Source organism: Tachyglossus aculeatus, chromosome 7 (genome assembly GCF_015852505.1).
Source record: "Tachyglossus aculeatus isolate mTacAcu1 chromosome 7, mTacAcu1.pri, whole genome shotgun sequence".
In the NCBI taxonomy this organism is placed as follows: Eukaryota; Metazoa; Chordata; class Mammalia; order Monotremata; family Tachyglossidae; genus Tachyglossus; species Tachyglossus aculeatus.
In genome coordinates, this window is record NC_052072.1 from 5,821,332 (window position 1) to 5,840,536 (window position 19,205).

At 48.0% G+C, this 19,205-nt stretch overlaps 1 protein-coding gene across 2 annotated transcripts; it reads right to left on the minus strand.

Annotated features, from left to right (window-relative positions):
- Positions 1–534: 534 nt before the first annotated feature.
- CLK1 (CDC like kinase 1) lies at positions 535–17,407 on the minus strand. 2 transcript variants are annotated; one of them, XM_038748942.1, is made up of 13 exons: positions 17,220–17,396; positions 8,807–8,961; positions 7,823–8,048; positions 6,682–6,772; positions 6,167–6,233; positions 4,595–4,711; positions 4,331–4,497; positions 4,144–4,238; positions 3,571–3,700; positions 3,381–3,463; positions 2,420–2,499; positions 1,950–2,040; positions 535–861 (listed from the first exon to the last, which is right to left on the minus strand). In XM_038748942.1, the coding sequence occupies exons 2-13, from the start codon at positions 8,959–8,961 to the stop codon at positions 715–717; spliced, it is 1,449 nt and encodes a 482-aa protein (XP_038604870.1). In that variant the 5' UTR covers positions 17,220–17,396; the 3' UTR covers positions 535–714. The 2 variants fall into 2 exon arrangements, with proteins under 2 accessions (XP_038604870.1, XP_038604871.1); XM_038748943.1 differs by lacking the exons at positions 535–861; positions 1,950–2,040; positions 2,420–2,499 and adding an exon at positions 2,785–2,862 and having other exon boundaries at positions 17,220–17,407.
- Between the last annotated feature and the right edge of the window lie 1,798 nt (positions 17,408–19,205).

A 19,205-nucleotide genomic window follows, 5' to 3' on the forward strand; every position in this document is an offset into this window, starting at 1 on the left:
ATGTCTGTGAAAAACACCTCTGAGAAGCAGCGTGGCTCAGTAGAAAGAGCCCGGGCTTTGGGGTCGGAAGTCATGGGTTCAAATCCTGCCTCCACCAATTGTCAGCTGTGTGACTTTGGGCAAGTCACTTCTTGGTGCCTCAGTTCCCTCATCTGTAAAATGGGGATTTTAGACTGTGAGCCCCCCGTGGGACAACCTGATCATTCATTCATTGTCATATTTATTGAGCGCTTACTGTGTGCAGAGCACTGTACTAAGCGCTTGGGAAGTACAAGTTGGCAACATATGGGGACAGTCCCTATTCAACAGCAGGTTCACGGTCTAAAAGGGGGAGACGGACAACAAAACAAAACATATTAACACCTTGTAACCTCCCCAGCACTTAGAACAGTGCTTTTAACGGTCCCATCACTAAGCGCCAATAAATACGATTGAACGAATGATTGCTTTGCATATAGTAAGCGCTTAATAAATGCCATTATTATTATTCAATGCTGAACTGGATTTTTAAAAAGGCACCGGCAAAACCCAAGGCATCCTCATTAGTGTTTATTTTGATACTCGGGGACGACAAACATGGCAATGATACAAAAACGTAAGAAATTTACAAAGCTGACTGTACAAAATAATTTAATTATATACAAAGTTTGGACTGACGCAGCCTATAGCCTCTCCGCCGGAGAGCTGTACAAGTTGCCCGCGGAGGGAGACCCGTCACATCTTCTCTTTCTTCAGGGAGGAGAAGAAAGGATGCTTCATGGCTTCTCTCAGAGTGATTCTTTTGGACGGATCGTATTCCAGCATCTTCTGGATGAGGTCAAACAGGTGCTCGTGGTCAGTATCCTGAGACAGCATGAATTCCTAGGAAGGAGGGAGGAATCAATCAATCAATCGTATTTATTGAGCGCTTACTGTGTGCAGAGCACTGTACTAAGCGCTTGGGAAATGCAAGTTGGCAACACATAGAGACGGTCCCTACCCAACAGTGGGCTCACAGTCTAAAAGGAAGGAAGGGAGGAAGATAAAGCAAGGTAAGTTTCCTTTAGCCCTTCAGGGAACGCACCCCGATTCCCACCGCCTCAGAGACGGGAGCAGAGATCGAGTTTACGTTGCCAACTTGGACTTCCCAAGCGCTTAGTACAGTGCTCTGCACCCAGTAAGCACTCAATAAATGCGACTGCATAAGCAGAAGAACCGCCAAAGACAGCCGACGAGGAAATCAATCAATCGCATGTGAGCGCTTCCTGTGTGCAGAGCACTGTACTAAGCGCTTGGGGAGTGCAAGTTGGCAACACGTAGGGACGGTCCCTACCCAACAGTGGGCTCACAGTCTAGAAGGGGCAGACAGAACAAAATAAAATATTTTGTTAACATGTATTAACAAAATAAAATAAATAGAATAGATACGTACAAGTAAAATAGAGTAATAAATATGTACAAACATACATACAGGTGCTGTGTATATATACATATGTATACATATACATACACATATATATACACACATATACATATACACACACACATATACATATACACACACACATACATATACACACACACACACATATATATATACACACATACATATATACACACACACATACATACACATACACACACACACATACACACATATACATACACACACGTATACATACACACATACATGCACACATATATACATGCACACACACATATATACATACACATATATACACACACATATATATACACATACACATATATATACATACACATATATATACATACACATACACATATATATACACATACATATATACATACACATACATATATATACATGCACACACACACACACACACACACACACACACACACGCACACATATACAGGAAAGGGGGTCTCCGCTTCGCCCCTCGACACCTGCTCCTTCCACCCCAATCCCCGGGGGTTCCCTCTTTTACCTTCAGTGGTTTGCAGCGCCGGGCGACGTATCTCCCGGCAGAGCTGTGCTCGTCCCAGTCCAGCTGGTCATGGTGGAAATATTTTCGTTTCCTGGCGAGAAAGGACATTCGACATTACCCTGGGTCCGCCACCGAGGCAGGTTGTGGGGGGGGGGGGACCCCAAGCTAAACCTTTACACTTGGATGCAAAAAAGGCACCAACTGGTCCATTTGGCCACTGCACAGCCGAGCTTAAATGCCAAGTTGGGGAAAAATCCCCTTTTTCCCTCCGGTGGAAGGCCCTTCCCCAAAGTGATCATCCACAAGGAGGGAGAGGGATAATCCATCTGGAGCCATTTATTCCACAGCCCTGACTTCAAACAAGGCTATTATTTTTTTCTTCCATTCGTTTCCCAACGGTCGTTGAAGGCCCCACCAGTTGGAAAACTGAAACTGGGGGAGGGCGAGTGAGATTATCCAAGCATACATACCTGGTTTTCTGTATCATATGCATGGGCAGAGGTCCTAGGATCCTTTCCATCATTGCCAAGTGCTCTTTGCTGTCATGTGTCTGAGTGGGGGAAAAAGAGGGGAAGCTTAAAATGTAAAAATTCCTCCATTTTCCCTGCCTCTTGTTGATTTGTGAGCCCCCCTTTGCCTCTAATCCTTCCCCTTCCCGGGCTTTTCCCACTGAGCCATGCTGCTTCCCCAAATTATATAAATTATACAATTATTATTATACAATTTATAATTGTATTAAATTGTATAAATTAAATTGTATTTAATGTATTAAATTGTATAAATTATGCAAAGTTGTATAAATTATACAAAATTTATGAATGAATTCACTTCCCTCTTACTGATTTCTAACAAATCTTACTGATGTCTGTCACCCCCTCTGCATCCTTGCCAAGTGCTCTTTACTGTCATGTGTCTGAGCGGGGAAAAAGAGGGGAAGCTTAAAATGTAAAAATTCCTCCATTTTCCCTGCCTCTTGTTGATTTGTGAGCCCCCCTTCTCCTCTCCTCCTTCCCCTCCCCAAAGCACTTGTATGTACTTGCACAGATTTATTAGCACTTGTATAAATTTGTACATTATTACTCTATTTTACTTGTACATATTTATTACTCTACTTGTTACTGATGTGCATATAGCTGTAATTTCATTTGTTCTGACCATTTTGACGCCTCTCTACGTGTTTTGTCTGGCTGTCCGTCTCCCCCTTCTAGACTGTGAGCCCGCAGTTGGGTAGGGGCCGTCTCTAGATGTTGCCGGCTCGTACTTCCGAAGCGCTTAGTCCAGTGCTCTGCACACAGTAAGCGCTCACTAAATACGATTCAATGAATAAATGGGCTTGAAGAAAAACCGAAGCACGACCAAGACGGGAGGCGTTGAAGAAAGGAGGAGACCAAAACCAGGACAGCTCTCGGGCAGACCCGCTCCCTCACTCACCGGGAATACCGTGAAGCCCAGGTAATATTCGATGAGAATGCAGCCGATACTCCAAACATCACAGGGCTGGGACCATCCTAGAGCTGCAAGACACAGTTCCGTCAGAGCTCGGTTTTCCGGAAACCCTCCGACCCCTTAGGAGCGCGCCCGGGAACAAAGAGGGGACGTCTACTCGGATGGGAAAACCAACCTAGAATAACCTCGGGGGCTCGGTAGTGCCTCGTGGACACCAGTGTGCTGTGATGTTCGTCATCGTACGTTGCACTTCCAAAGTCCACGACTTTGATGTCTGCGTTCTTCAGCGTGCGTTCATCCCGTTTCTAAAAACCCGAAGCGCACCATCAAGAGCAGAGATATTCAGTCATATTTATCGAGCACTTACTGCGTGCAAAGCACTGTACTAAGCGCTCGCAAAGCACAGTTCAAGCGACAAACAGCGACAATCTCTACCCAACAACGGGCTCGCCGTCTAGAATAATAATAATAATGGCATCTGCTAAGCGCTCACTCTGTGCAAAGCACTGGGTGGGGGATAGAAGGTGATCAGGTTGTCCCGCGAGGGGCTCACAGTCTTAATCCCCATTTTACAGATGAGGCAACAGGCTCAGAGAAGCGAAGGGACTCGCCCAAAGTCACACAGCTGACACGTGGCGGAGCCAGGATTAGAACCCGTGACCTCCGGCTCTCAAGCCCCGGCTCTTGCCACTGAGCCCCGCGCCATTGTGCGCTTCAGGAAGGACACTGCCGCAAATGAAGACCTTACCATTTTGGGATTATACTCCTCCACGTAATCGGACTGCACAAATAAAATGTTTTCCGGCTTCAGATCCGTATGAGTCAGTCTGTTACTGTGCAAGACTGCAAGAAAAAAAAAAAGGAAACGTCCGCTGGTAATTCCCCCTCCGCCCCCCACCCAACAGCATGGAGGAAGGGCACGGAGAAGTACTTACAATTTACAGACTTGCAAATCTGATAGGCCATCTGCCTGATGTGATCCAGTCGAAAGGGCAAAAAACTGTTTTCTTTAATGAAGTCGTAGGTACTGAGCCCCAGGAGCTCAAAGACAATGCAAACGTGACCGTGGTGCTCGAACCATTCCAGCATCTGGACGCAGCGGCTGCGTGGGAAAAAACCCCCCCGGGTTCAGCCACGCCGGTAATAAGCAGCCGGGCATCTTAGGACCATAATAAACTCAGCGTCAAGTTCATACTTACAATGTGCTGTTTGGGTCTGTTGCGTTTAAGTGTTCCAACACTTCTATTTCTGAACGGGCCGCCTCACAGTATCTATCGACATTTTTAACTATTTTAACTGCAACGCGCCTACCGCCCCTGGAAAAGGAAGGCCGAGATATTGTTAACGGTTGCGGCTTTCTAGAGTGTTCACTGTCCCCTTGATTTAACAAATAAGTGAATAATAATAGTAACGGTGGGCATTTTGTTCTGACGACTTGACACCTGTCTCCTTGTTTTGCTTTTAGACTGTGAGCCCACTGTTGGGTAGGGACTATCTCTATATGTTGCCAACTTGTACTTCCCAAGCGCTTAGTACAGTGCTCTGCACACAGTAAGCGCTCAATAAATACGATTGATCGATTGATTGTCTGTCTTCCCCTTCTAGGCCGTGAGCCCGCTGTTGGATAAGGACCGTCTCTATATGTTGCCAATTTGGGCTTCCCAAGCGCTTAGTCCAGTGCTCTGCACGCAGTAAGCGCTCAATACGGTTGAATGAATTAAGCACTTACTATATGCCAAGCCCTGGGGGTGGGGAATGCAAGGTATTCGGGTTGTCCCACGTGGGGCTCACATTCTTAACCCCCATTTTCCAGATGAGGGAACTGAGGCCCAGAGAAGCGAAGTGACTTGCCCAAAGTCTCACAGCTGACAAGTGGCGGAGCCGGGATTAGAACCCATGACCTCTGTCTCCCAATTTCCCGTGAGCCGCGCTATTTTCTCTAGGGTGCTTGTCCTGGAAGGACATTTTAAAAGCGGTATATGCTAGTCTAGGGAATACCAGCGTGGCTCAGTGGGAAAGAGCCCGGGTTTTGGAGTCAGAGGCCATGGGTTCAAATCCCAGCTCCACCAATTAGCTGTGTGACTTTGGGCAAGTCACTTAACTTCTCTGGGCCTCAGTTCCCTCATCGGTAAAATGGGGATGAAGACTGTGAGTCCCCCCCGTGGGACAACCTGATCATCTTGTAACCTCTCCAGCGCTTAGAACAGTGCTCTGCACAGAGTAAGCGCTTAATAAACGCCATCATTATTATATCAGGTTATTCAGAGGGAGCCCACCTAACACTGGACCATCTTGAAAACGCTCTGAAGAGAGAAATGGTAAGGAGGATTCCGCCCCCATCTCTTGTCTACCTGTATATATGTATATGTTTGTACATATTTATTACTCTATTTATTTATTTTACTTGTACATATCTATTTATTTTATTTTGTTAGTATGTTTGGTTTTCTTTTTTTTTTCTCTGTCTCCCCCTTTTAGACTGTGAGCCCAATGTTGGGTAGGGACTGTCTCTATATGTTGCCAATTTGTACTTCCCAAGCGCTTAGTACAGTGCTCTGCACATAGTAAGCGCTCAATAAATGATTGATTGATTGATTGGTTGTCTACGCCCGGCTCTGCCGCGCGTCTGCTGGGGGGCAACTTTAACTTCCCTTTGCTCGTTTCGTCCTCCCAACCGGATCGTCTTCGACCCGCCCCGGCCCTTAACCAACGCCCCGATTAATCTTACACCCGCGGCACGGAGCCTCTGGGGACGGAAGCCAAACACTCACGCCTTATGATCGATGCACTCCACCACTTTCCCAAAGGCCCCTTCGCCTAAAGTAGCCACGATTTCATCTAAGAGAGAGACATGACAGCGGTCACACGAGAAGTGGGGACACTTTCATCACTGCATTACACAAACAGGGCAAATGCTATCAATGGAGATATTCTAGGCCTTGTCGCTACAAAAACAAGGTACTTTAAGACTAGACATTTATTTTTACTGGGCTACTCATCAAAACAGTTAGTTACAGCTATCTTCCGGTCTAATCTCACTTCCCGATCTAATGCCATTAAGCTTCATTATTTCGGGAGTTGGGCATATCAACAGGCAATTTCCATAGAACGTAAAACAAACACAATCCCTCCCCGCCAAAAGGAAACGGAAAAAAAAAAGAGAGAGAGAGAGAGAGAGAGAGAGAAGATAAAAGAAAAATAAAAGATTTCCAAATTCCTGACATCTTATATTCTATACAGATTATGCTATCTGCAAAGTTAATAAGTGTGGAAAAATTATCTATACATCTTGCACTTAGTACGTCTCCACTCTGACAGATCAGGTGACCCTCCTCATCATCCTCTACACTCCTGGATCTTTTCCTTCGGTGACTCTTCTGGATACGGCAAGTAGGCGGCACCAAGATCGTCCAGCCAATCAATATAACCGAGTGAATTCAGGGCAGAATACGAAATTCATTCAGCGGGGAGATATTCAGGCATTCAGATACACGCCAGGCCACAAACGGTTGGCAGGAGCAATTTCAAATTCAGTCCCCAGAAATTCACAGGGCACATAGTTTATGTTAACAGGAGAAAAACATGGCAAGGAACAGATTTTCAGATAAGATACTCAAAAGTGGCAAGGCAACATCACATAACACAATTTCTTTATTAAAAAAAAAAACAAAAACAACAAAAAACGGTGCAATTGAAATACTTCAACAAAATCTAACTGTCCTGTATTTGCTAGTTTCATCTTGACTGCCGGATATACATTTTACTCGTCTTACAAAAATCCCACCTGTGGCCAAATCAATGTTTCCTAGCTCACCCACGAAATTATTTCCACGGCAGCCGAGTCAACAGAATGAGTAGAGGCTAATTTGAAGGTTCACATTTGCAATTAGGAACATTAGGACCGAGCCTGTGGGAGCATTCGGTAAATACATTAACTGTTTAATGCTCTGACATAGGTTTTGCGTAGCTGCACGTCCGCTGGCATGTCCAGAGCTGACCCTTAGGCTGCTGGATTTTAGAGCCGCAGAGAGGCTGCTTGGGCTTAATGTGTTTTTAAATGGAATCTGCACGAGCAGCCTGTCTTGGCCACAAATATTAAGGTTAAGATTTTGACATCTGCTCGATATCCGCTTTAATTAAATCAAGCTCATTTGGGCTACAACGGCCCAAATGAAGATAACCGGCAAAACCACCTCCAACCCCGCAGCGGAAAAATCCGATAAAAACGCCCACTCTCGCTAAGCAAAGTATCGATGCATTTCAGGAATTTATTATCCTTCACACCCATTAAAAAAAATTAGCATAATATAAATCAGACTTCATCTAAAAACAAAAGCTCCCCCCGCCACCCCCTCCCAAACATTAATCGCTTTCCCGCTTAATTGCCAAGTTAAATTTCCAGAAATGGAGTTAAAAAGGCCTCCTACCGTATGTGAGTGGTGCGAAGAGCTATGATGAAAGTGGAACTTCCTTTTATAACTACTTCTTCCACTTCTACCAGAGGACTTGCTACTGTGGTTGTGATAACCACTTTCACGGTCTCTGTGATGATGCCCAAATTCAAATCCTTGACTGTCGCCACTCCTATACTCGTCAATGTAGCGCCGGTTATGATAATCTCTTTCATTTAGAGACCTGGCTTCCAAATAACGGCTACAATTAAAGAAATTACAACCGACTCGGTCGACGGCTCTCCAGAAACGCTCCGGGGTCGGGGAAAATTTCTAGGGCAGTTTCCTAGACGCCTGTCTAAAGCCCCCAACTTTTAACACAGCTCTGAAGAACAACGTAATTGCATTTACTGGGACAAACTTGAAGAGTCCAACCAGCCCAGGACTCTGCAAAAGCGGCAACAGGACGTTAGAAGGAACTGTGAGATGGCTCGACAGTCCGCTCCATAGGGGATCTCAACTTTCCCTCCAGTTCCTCCTTCCCCCCCGGACTGGGAACTCAAATTGTACGAAGAGGCGTCCTGCGGCAAAGTGCCACGGAGCGTTTCGGCCCGAGGGCCTCAGCCCCATTCCCGTCCGGGAAATCCTCCTGCTTTCCGGACCGGCTGAGGCTTCGCGGTGCTCGCCCCAAGCCTCTCTCCACCCTCCCCGATAACCGGGCAATTCCTCGTGGTATCCCAGCCTGCCACTCCAAGGCTCTGGACCCCTGGCCAGACAGTTTACACCGCCCAAGGGGACCGTGTTTCTAGGGACTTCCATGGCCGCGGAGGAGAATTCCAAGTGGGAACCGCGCTGTCGCGGTTTATCCCAGATTTCCCCGGGGCGAGAGAGCTCTCCTTCAGAGCGTGCCACACGCAATTCCACCACCATCAGTCCAGACTGCTCCAGGACATAGCCGAGAGGCAACAGTGTTGGAAGATGGACAGGTCGGTTTAAAAATGAAACAAGACGGGCGAGTACCTATCGGACCCTTTTGAGTGATTATGCTTGCAGCGCTTGTTGTCCCGGGCGCTGCTGGGTGATCTCCTCTTTCGTTTCTGGCTGCCGCACCTCCGCTGAGGCCAGCTCTCCTTCTCATCCCAGTCGGGACAAGCCGTTCTCCTCGAGTGCCGCATCTGGAAAATAAGAAAAGAAAAAAACCTGCCCATTAAACGGCATCCCATGTAGCTGTGATTTACTCCCGAGGCACCGAGGGAGAGATCGTCGGATATGAAAAACGACAGTGGCTTTAACGTGGGACATCCGGCGTGGGAAAACTGAATTCGGATTCGGGACTCTTTAGGTGCTTTAAATGTCAAATGCACTTCTTAAGCTCCTAGTCCGGGACGTCACACATCAACAATTCATCTCTATTTTATTTTGTTAATGTTTTGCTTTGTTCTCTGTCTCCCCCTTCTAGACTGTGAGCCCACTGTTGATAGGGACTGTCTCTATATGTTGCCAACTTGTACTTCCCAAGCGCTTAGTACAGTGCTCTGCACACAGTAAGCGCTCAATACTATTCTATTTATTTTATTTTGTTAGTATCTTTGGTTTTGTTCTCTGTCTCCCCCTTTTAGACTGTGCGCCCACTGTTGTGTAGGAACTGTCTCTATATGTTGCCAATTTGTACTACCCAAGCGCTTAGTACAGTGCTCTGCACATAGTAAGTGCTCAGTAAATACGATTGATGATGAATAAATACGATTGAATGAATCGAGTTAAACAATGATTAGGTGCCTGACAAACACCACCACAGCAGCCAAAGTTGGCAGAGGAGGAATGCCTTGTCGAAATTGAACAGCCCAAGGCAGAGAAGTCAATTGCTACAATATAAACATTCTGATCAAACAATCTCTTACTAATCACCATCAATCGTATTTATTGAGCGCTTACTGTGTGCAGAGCACTGTACTAAGCGTCCATGCCAGAGTCCAAATCTGCGGGTTCTCCAACTGCTCCTTTTAAATAAAGGAAACAAGTCTAGGCAAGTCCTGCGGTAGTTACAGGGCAAGAAGGGTCTGAAGCCTCCATCACAAACATGAATCTCCTCTGGCTAATCATCTACCCAATTAAAATATTTTCCTGGAGAGGTCATTAAAGATCAACATGCCACACGTATCTGCTCAGGACTTCAACGGTGTCATAAGAATATTTACTTCAGGCCTGGGTGTGGTTCTAAGGTAATGCCCCCCAGGAAAACCAATTAAAACTATTCACCCTTCACCCTCCCCACTCTTTAGCTTGGAACAGTGCTTTGCACATAGTAAGCGCTTAACAAATACCATCATCATTATTATTATTTAGCTTATCCGACTTGGAGTTGGAGGGCTACACTGGACCTCTAAAGCCAGAGTGATACGCTCTCGTGGTACAAGCCAAAGAACCACACGGCAAGATTAATTTAAGGACGCACTAAGGTGGCCATCACACTCATCGTCATTTATTCTATATATGTTGCCAACTTGGACTTCCCAAGCGCTTAGTACAGTGCTCTGCACACAGTAAGCGCTCAATAAATACGATTGATTGACTGATTGATTTATTCAAGGCCACCTGCCAGATGTTGAGGAGTTTACCAAGAACTGAAACGGCAAGCAGACACAAATGAATATAATTTGTTTCCTTTGCAAAAGGAAATGCAAAGATCAGGATAAGGACATCAGCACTGCCGTATCGCACTATTTCCCTCCTCCGGTGGCAACAAGATGCTCGGAGGGGCCTGTTATGACCTGGACATCTTATCCCAGCTCTGCCAATTGTCAGCTGTGTGTCTCTGGGCAAGTCACTTCCCTTCTCTGGGCCTCAGTTCCCTCATCTATAAAATGGGGATGAAGACTGTGAGCCCCCCGTGGGGCAACCTGATCACCCTGTAACCTCCCCAGCACTCAGAACAGTGCTTTGCACATAGTAAGCGCTTAATAAATGCCATTATTATTATTATCCAAACCCCTCTTGTAGCGCTGAAACTCGATTGTATCTATCCAGCACCTAGTTCTGTCCCTTTGATTTCTACAAATTTCTGTAAAATAAAGATAAGCAGCTGTTCTCTCCCCTCCCCATTTAGGCTGTGAGCCCCACACGGGACAGGGCCTGTGACTGACCTGATTATAGTGTATGGACTCCTGTGCTCAGCAAGGGGATTGGTGCATAGTAAGTACTTTAAAAATACCACAATTATGATGATTATTTCCCGCCTGCGCAAATTCCTGGGACTGCATTCCATACGCTTGCCATCAGCTGTGGAGAACTGGTTAGTACAGTCTCGGCACACACTGGGCAATAATAATAATAATGGCATTTGTTAAGTGCTTACTATGCGCCAAGCAATCAATCAATCAATCGTATTTATTGAGCGCTTACTATGTGCAGAGCACTGTACTACGCGCTTGGGAAGTACAAATTGGCAACACACAGAGACCGTCCCTACCCAACAGTGGGCTCACAGTCTAAAAGGGGGAGGCAGAGAACAAAGCCGAACATACCAAAAAAATAAAATAAATAGGATAGAAATGTACAAGTAAAATAGAGTAATAAATATGTTCTAAGCACTGTTCTAAGCGCTGGGGGGGGGGATATAAGGTAATCAGGCTGTCCCAGATACTACTGATCTTCCGATGGAAGGGGGATTGAGTGAACTACTCCGTGCTCACAGCCACCAGGATCTCATCAATCATCCACTAAATTGTGAACTACATGAGGACAGGGATCATGTCCACCGACTCTACTGTACTGGACTCTCCCAAGGCTCTGCACACGTTAAGTGTTCAACAAATACTACTGACTGACTGATGGTCCCTGCAGCCTGCAGACTTCCCACTGCCTTTGCAGTTTTGGAATCAGCTCCTAGTTGTTAGGAAACAGGTTTCGTGCCTGTTCTACTCCCCCCAAGAGCTTAGTGGTCCTCACTGGAGAAGCAGCATGGCTCAGTGGAAAGAGCCCGGGCTTTGGAGTCGGAGGTCATGGGTTCAAATCCCGGCCCCGCCGCTTGTCAGCTGTGTGACTTTGGACAAGTCACTTCACTTCTCTGTGCCTCAGTTACCTCATCTGTAAAATGGGGATGAAGACTGTGAGCCCCCTGTGGGACAACCTGATTACCTTGTATCCTCCCCAGCGCTTGGCACATAGTAAGCACTTAATAAATGCCATTATTATTATGTCCATCGCTTGGGCCAGCTCTCTGAGTCTCCCGAACCCATTGCCGGAGCACTATCGACTCATCTCTCATAATAATAACAATGGCATTTATTAAGCGCTTACAATGTGCAAAGCACCGTTTTAAGCGCTGGGGAGGTAACAGGGTCATCAGGTTGTCCCACTTGGGGCTCACAGTCTTTATCCCCATTTTACAGATGAGGGAACTGAGGCCCAGAGAAGATAAGTGACTTCCCCGAAGCCACACAGCTGACAAGTGGCAGGGCCGGGATTTGAACCCATGACCTGTGACTCGAAAGCCCAGGCTCTTTCCACTGAGCCACGCTGCTTCTCATGCCATCTGGTCACCAAATCCCATCAGTTCTACCTTCACCACGCCTCTAAAAATCTGTCCTTTCCTCTCCATCCCAACTCTTACCTTTCTTGGGCTACTGTACCAACCAGCTTCCCATCTCCCTCCTCTCCCAAGTCTGTATTTCATTCCACTACCCGAATCCTTCCCCCCATCCAAAATAAATCTTTACGAACGCCTTCCCATCAATCAATCAATCAATCGCATTTATTGAGCGCTTACTGTGTGCAGAGCACTGTACTAAGCGCTTGGGAAGTACAAATTGGCAACATATAGAGACAGTCCCTACCCAACAGTGGGCTCACAGTCTAAAAGGGGGAGACAGAGAACAAAACCAAACATACTAACAAAATAAAATAAATAGAATAGATATGTACAAGTAAAATAGAGTAATGAATATGTACAAACATATATCAACTTCAAAGCACTCCATCACCTTTCCCCCTTCTACCTTACCTTGCTCTTGGCCAACAACTCACCCCAAACGCTTCGCTCCTCTAACAGCAACCTATTCGCTGTATCTCAATCTCTTCTATGAACAACCCCACTCCCCACCTTTTTCTTAAATAGTATTTGTTAAACTCGTTATGGGCAGGAAACCGCCGACTCAAGTGCTTAACACGCTGCTTGGCCACATCGTTCAACGCTTATTAGGTGTCAAGAACTGATCTAATTGCTGGGGTAGACACAAGGTAATTAATTATTTTTGAAAGCTTGTTAAAAAAAAAAAACCAAACACAGCTTCGTGAGGCCTCCCCCTAAATCCTTATTCCCCCACCGTATTTGTCCCTTCCTTATTTATGGAAATGCACCCCACCCCCAGAGCACTTATGTACATATACTCCACTCACTTTCCCATTTTCTTTAATCCACCTCCCCCTCTAGACCGTGAATTCTGTGTCTTGAATTCTGTGAATTCTGTGTCTGATTACCAGCGTAATTAGATCTGATTCCCGCAAGCACTTTGTCCTGAGTTTTGGGAAGGAAAAGCACTCAAATACCTCTGATTAATTCGTTCTGGGCCAGATGGCGCTCAATAAGCAATTTAACTGCAAGGCCAAGGTTACGATCATGGCATTTGTGAAGCGTTTACTATGCGTCAGGCGCTGTACTAAGTGCTGGGGTAGATGCAATTAATTATAAGATACAAAACGTAGACACGAGATACTAGAGGGAGGACTTAGCCCCCATTTTACAGATGAGGTCACTGAGGCACAGGCATTAAGTGACTTACCCAAGGTCACACGGCAGATAAGTGTGTCCCTCCTAATTAACTCGGACCTCCCCCGGCGCTTAGAACGTTTTAGACGTTAAATATCGTTATTAAAAACAGTGACGGGGCCGGGCTGAGGGCAGCATGGTGAAGTGGGTAGAGCCTGGGACTCAGAAGGTCATGGGTTCTAATCTGGCCTCCGCCACTCAATAATAATGATGCCGATAGTATTTGTTAAGCGCTTACTATGTGCCAAGCACTGCTCTAAGAGGTAGGGGTAGATACAGGGTAATCAGGTTGTCCCAAGCGGGGCTCAGCTTTAATTTACAGATGAGGTCACTGAGGCCCAGAGAAGTTGAGGGGCTTGCCCAAGGCCACCCGGCAGACAAGTGGCAGAGCCGGGATTGGAACCCACGACCTGACTCCCAAGTCTGGGCTCTTGCAACTAAGCCACGCGGCTCCTCTACACCTGTATATATGTTTGCACGTATTTATTACTCTATTTATTTATTAATTTTACTTGTACATATTTATTGTATTTATTTTATTTTGTTAATATGTTTTGTTCTCTGTCTCCCCCTTCTAGACTGTGAGCCCACTGTTGGGTAGGGACCGTCTCTAGATGTTGCCAACTTGTACTTCCCAAGCGCTTAGTACGGTGCTCTGCACGCAGTAAGCGCTCAGTAAATACGATTGATTGATTGATTGAATGAATGTTGGGTAGGGACCGTCTCTATGTGTTGCCAACTTGTCCTTCCCAAGCGCTTAGTCCAGTGCTCTGCACACAGTAAGCGCTCAATAAATACGACTGAATGAATGAATGTTGGGTAGGGACCGTCTCTAGGTGTTGCCAACTTGTCCTTCCCAAGCGCTTAGTCCAGTGCTCTGCACACAGTAAGCGCTCAATAAATACGACTGAATGAATGAATGCTGGGTAGGGACCGTCTCTATACGTTGCCAACTTGTCCTTCCCAAGCGCTTAGTCCAGTGCTCTGCACAGTAAGCGCTCAATAAATACGACTGAATGAATGAATGAATAAATGTTGGGTAGGGACCGTCTCTATGTGTTGCCAACTTGTACTTCCCAAGCGCTTAGTCCAGTGCTCTGCACACAGTAAGCGCTCAATAAATACGACTGAATGAATGAATGTTGGGTAGGGACCGTCTCTAGGTGTTGCCAACTTGTCCTTCCCAAGCGCTTAGTCCAGTGCTCTGCACAGTAAGCGCTCAATAAATACGACTGAATGAATGAATGAATAAATGTTGGGTAGGGACTGTCTCTATGTGTTGCCAACTTGTACTTCCCAAGCGCTTAGTCCAGTGCTCTGCACACAGTAAGCGCTCGATAAACACGACTGAATGACTAGGGACCGTCTCTATGTGTTGCCAACTTGTCCTTCCCAAGCGCTTAGTCCAGTGCTCTGCAAACAGTAAGCGCTCAATAAATACGACTGAACGAATGAATGAATAGGGACCGTCTCTATGTGTTGCCAACTTGTCCTTCCCAAACGCTTAGTCCAGTGCTCTGCACACAGTAAGCGCTCAATACGACTGAACGAATGAATGAATAGGGACCGTCTGTATATGTTGCCAAGTTGTACTTCCCAAGCGCTTAGTCCAGTGCTCTGCACACAGTAAGCGCTCAATAAATACGACTGAATGAGTGAATGAATGACTGAGAGCGTCGTTGTCGGCGCGGCCATTTTGTGGCGGCCTGAGGGGAGCGGGCGAAGGCGGCCCACAACATGGCGCTGGGAGACACCACCTCCTCCCTCTTCCTCCTCCTCCTTCCTCCTTCTAGTGACAGGAACCCGGGCTTGCAGAGGTCATGGGTTCTAATCCCGCCTCCGCCCCTTCGCAGCTGGGGGACTTTGGGCAAGTCACTTCTCTGGGCCTCAGTTCCCTCATCTGCAAAATGGGGGGTGAAGCCTGGGAGCCCACCCACTCAGCCCCTTCCTTCCTCTCCCCCCAGCACAGGTAGATATGTTTGTACGGATTTATTACTCTATTGATTTATTTTATTTGTGCATATTTATTCTATTTATTTTACTTGGTTAATATATTTTGTTTTGTTGTCTGTCTCCCCCTTCTAGACTCTGAGCCCGCTGTTGGGCAGGGACCGTCTCTAGTTGGACTTCCCAAGCGCTTAGTACAGTGCTCTGCACACAGTAAGTGCTCAATAAATACGATTGAATGAATAAGCCTTGTATGCTCCCCAGCGCTTAGAACAGTGCTTGGCACATAGTACGCGCTTAACAAAAGGCTGTGTGTTGCCAACTTGTACTTCCCAAGTGCTTAGTACAGTGCTCTGCACACGGTAAGTGCTCAATAAAAACGATTGAATGAATGAATGAACCTTGTATCCTCCCCAGCGCTTAGAACAGTGCTTGGCACATAGTACGGGCTTAACAAAAGGCTGTGTGTTGCCAACTTGTACTTCCCAAGTGCTTAGTACAGTGCTCTGCACACAGTAAGCGCTCAATACGATTGAATGAATCATAGTGATACAAGTACAGACTGAGCCCCCCTTTTCCTCTCCCCCTCCCCAAAGCATATCAATCAATCGTATTTATTGAGCGCATACTATGTGCAGAGCACTGTACTAAGCGCTTGGGAAGTACAAATTGGCAACGTATAGAGACAGTCCCTACCCAACAGTGGGCTCACAGTCTAAAAGGGGGAGACAGAGAATAAAACCAAACACACTAACAAAATAAAATAAATAGGGTAGATATGTACAAGTAAAATAGAGTAATAAATATGTACAAACATATATACAGGTGTAGATATACATGTTTGTACAGATTTACTACTCTAGTTATTTTACTTGTATACATTTACTATTCTGTTTTGTTAATGATGTGCATTTAGCTTTAATTAATTAATGATGGCATTTATGAAGCGGTTACTACGTGCGAAGCACTGTTCTAAGCGCTGGGGAGGTTACCAGGTGATCAGGTTGTCCCACGGGGGGGGCTCACAATCTTCACCCCCCCATTTGACAGATGAGGGAACTGAGGCCCAGAGAAGTGAAGGGACTCGCCCAAAGTCACCCAGCTGACAATGGCGGGGGTCGGGATTCGAACATACTATCCCTAAACACTTACTATGTGCGAAGCACTGTTCTAAGCGCTGAGGGGGGGGGGGGACAAGGTGATGAGGTTGTCCCACGGTGGGCTCCCAGTCTTCATCCCCATTTTCCAGATGAGGGAACTGAGGCCCAGGGAAGTGAAGTGACCTGCCCAAAGTCACCCAGGTGACCGCAGGGACCGTATCCAACCTTGCTAAGGTTGGCTGTGGCCCAGTGGTTAGCTCAGTGTTTGGCACATAGGAAGGGCTTCCCCGGGGGCGTCCAATAAAAGCCAGAGAGGAGCCCACTGTTGGGTAGCGCTTAGTACAGTGCTCTGCACATAGTAAACGCTCAATAAATACGATTGATTGATTGATTGACCGTCTCTAGATGTTGCCAACTTGGACTTCCCAAGCGCTTAGTACAGTGCTCTGCACATAGTAAACGCTCAATAAATACGATTGATTGATTGACCGTCTCTAGATGTTGCCAACTTGTACTTCCCAAGCGCTTAGTACAGTGCTCTGCACACAGTAGGCGCTCAATAAATACGATTGATTGATTGACTGAAGGGAAGGGAAAGGAAAGGGAGGCCCCGCCTCACCTGGGCCTCCACCAAGGACACGCCGCGCAACAGGGACCGACGAGGCTCTCGGGCTGGCGATCCTGATCCCAATCCCGATCCCGGTGGTCCCGATCCCGACGGTCCCAATGATCCCGACGATCCCGATCCCGGGCCGCCTGTGGCGCTGGCTGTGGCGACCCACAAAATGGCGACGAGGGCGAGGCGCCTCAGCGGCCCCGAATCTTCCAGAAAACAACGGGTGACGCGAGGCTCGGGCCCCGCCCACAAGAGGGCGACAACACGCACGGGGAGGGCCAGGCTGTGCGCATGCGCCCACTCACGCGACAATAGCCGAGGTGGCGCCGGTTACGGTATGCGCATGCGCCACCTAACTGGCGCCAACACCCTCGGGGTGGGGAGGGCAGGGAGTTAGGATGTGCGCATGCGCCCACTAACGCGACAGTCGGGGTGGTGCCGGTTACGGTATGCGCATGCGTCGACTAACTGGCGCCAACACCCTGGGGTGGGGAGGGCTAGGATTTGCGCATGCGCTCCCTAACTGGCGCCAACACCCTCGGGGTGGGGAGGGCGGGGGTTATGATGGGCGCATGCGCCCACTAACGCGACAATAGTCGAGGTGGCGCCGGTTACGGTATGCGCATGCGTCGACTAACTGGCGCCAACACCCTGGGGTGGGGAGGGCTAGGATTTGCGCATGCGCTCCCTTACTGGCGTCAACACCCTCGGGGTTGGGAGGGCGGGGGGTGCTAAGATGTGCACGTGCGCCCACTAACTGGCGACAACACCCTGGGGGGGGAGGGCAGAGGGGTTAGGATGTGCGCATGCGCCCACTAACGCGACAATAGGCGAGGTGGCGCCAGTTACGGTATGCGCATGCGCCCCCTAACTGGCGACAACACCCTGGGGGGGAGGGCGGGGGGGGTGTTAGGATGTGCGCATGCGCCAACTAACGCGACAACACGGTCGGGTGGAGCGCGTTAGGTTGTGTGTATGCGCCCCCTAACGTGTCAACACACTCGGGGTTAGGATGTGCGCATGCGCTCCCTAAGTGGCGACAACACACTCGGGGTGGGGAGGGCAGGAGGGGGTTAGGATGTGCGCATGCGCCCCCTAACTGGCGACAACACAGTTGGGGTGGAGCGGGTTAAGATGTGCGCATGCGCCCCCCAACTGGCGACAACACACGGGGTGGGGAGGGCAGAGCGAGTTAGATTGTGCGCATGCGCTCCCCAACTTGGCCACAACACACGGAGTGGGGCGGGCAGAGCGGGTTAGGATGTGCGCATGCGCTTCCGAACCGTCGCCAACACGGGGAGGGGGGGGCAGAGCGGGTTAGGATGTGCGCATGCGCCCTGTAACTGGCGGCAACACGGGGGGGGCAGAGCGGGTTAGGATGTGCGCATGCGCCCCGTAACTGGCGGCAACACCCTGGGGGGGGGCAGAGCGGGTTAGGATGTGCGCATGCGCACTTGGGCTAAGGTGAAGGCCTGAGGCAAGGCCGTGCCCTTGGTGGCAGTGGGCGATGTGTGGCTACCACTGACCTTGGCGTGGAAGCCCCGCCCGAGAGCAAACAGTGCTCTCTAATAATAATAATAATGATAATAATAATAATGGCATTTATTAAGCGCCTACTATGTGCAGAGCACTGTTCTAAGCTCTGGGGGGATACAAGGTGATCAGGTTGTCCCCCGTGGGGCTCACAGTGTTAATCCCTATTTTACAGATGAGGTAACTGAGGCCCAGAGAAGTGAAGTGACTTGCCCAAAGTCACACAGCTGACGAGTGGTGGAGCCGGGATTTGAACTCATGACCTCTGACTCCAAAGAGAAGCAGCGTGGCTCAGTGGAAAGAGCCCGGGCTTTGGAGTCAGAGGTCATGGGTTCAAATCCCAGCTCTGCCAATTGTCAGCTGGGTGACTTTGGGCAAGTCACTTCACTTTTCTGGGCCTCAGTTCCCTCATCTGTAAAATGGGGGTGAAGACTGTGAGCCCCCCCCCCCCCCCCC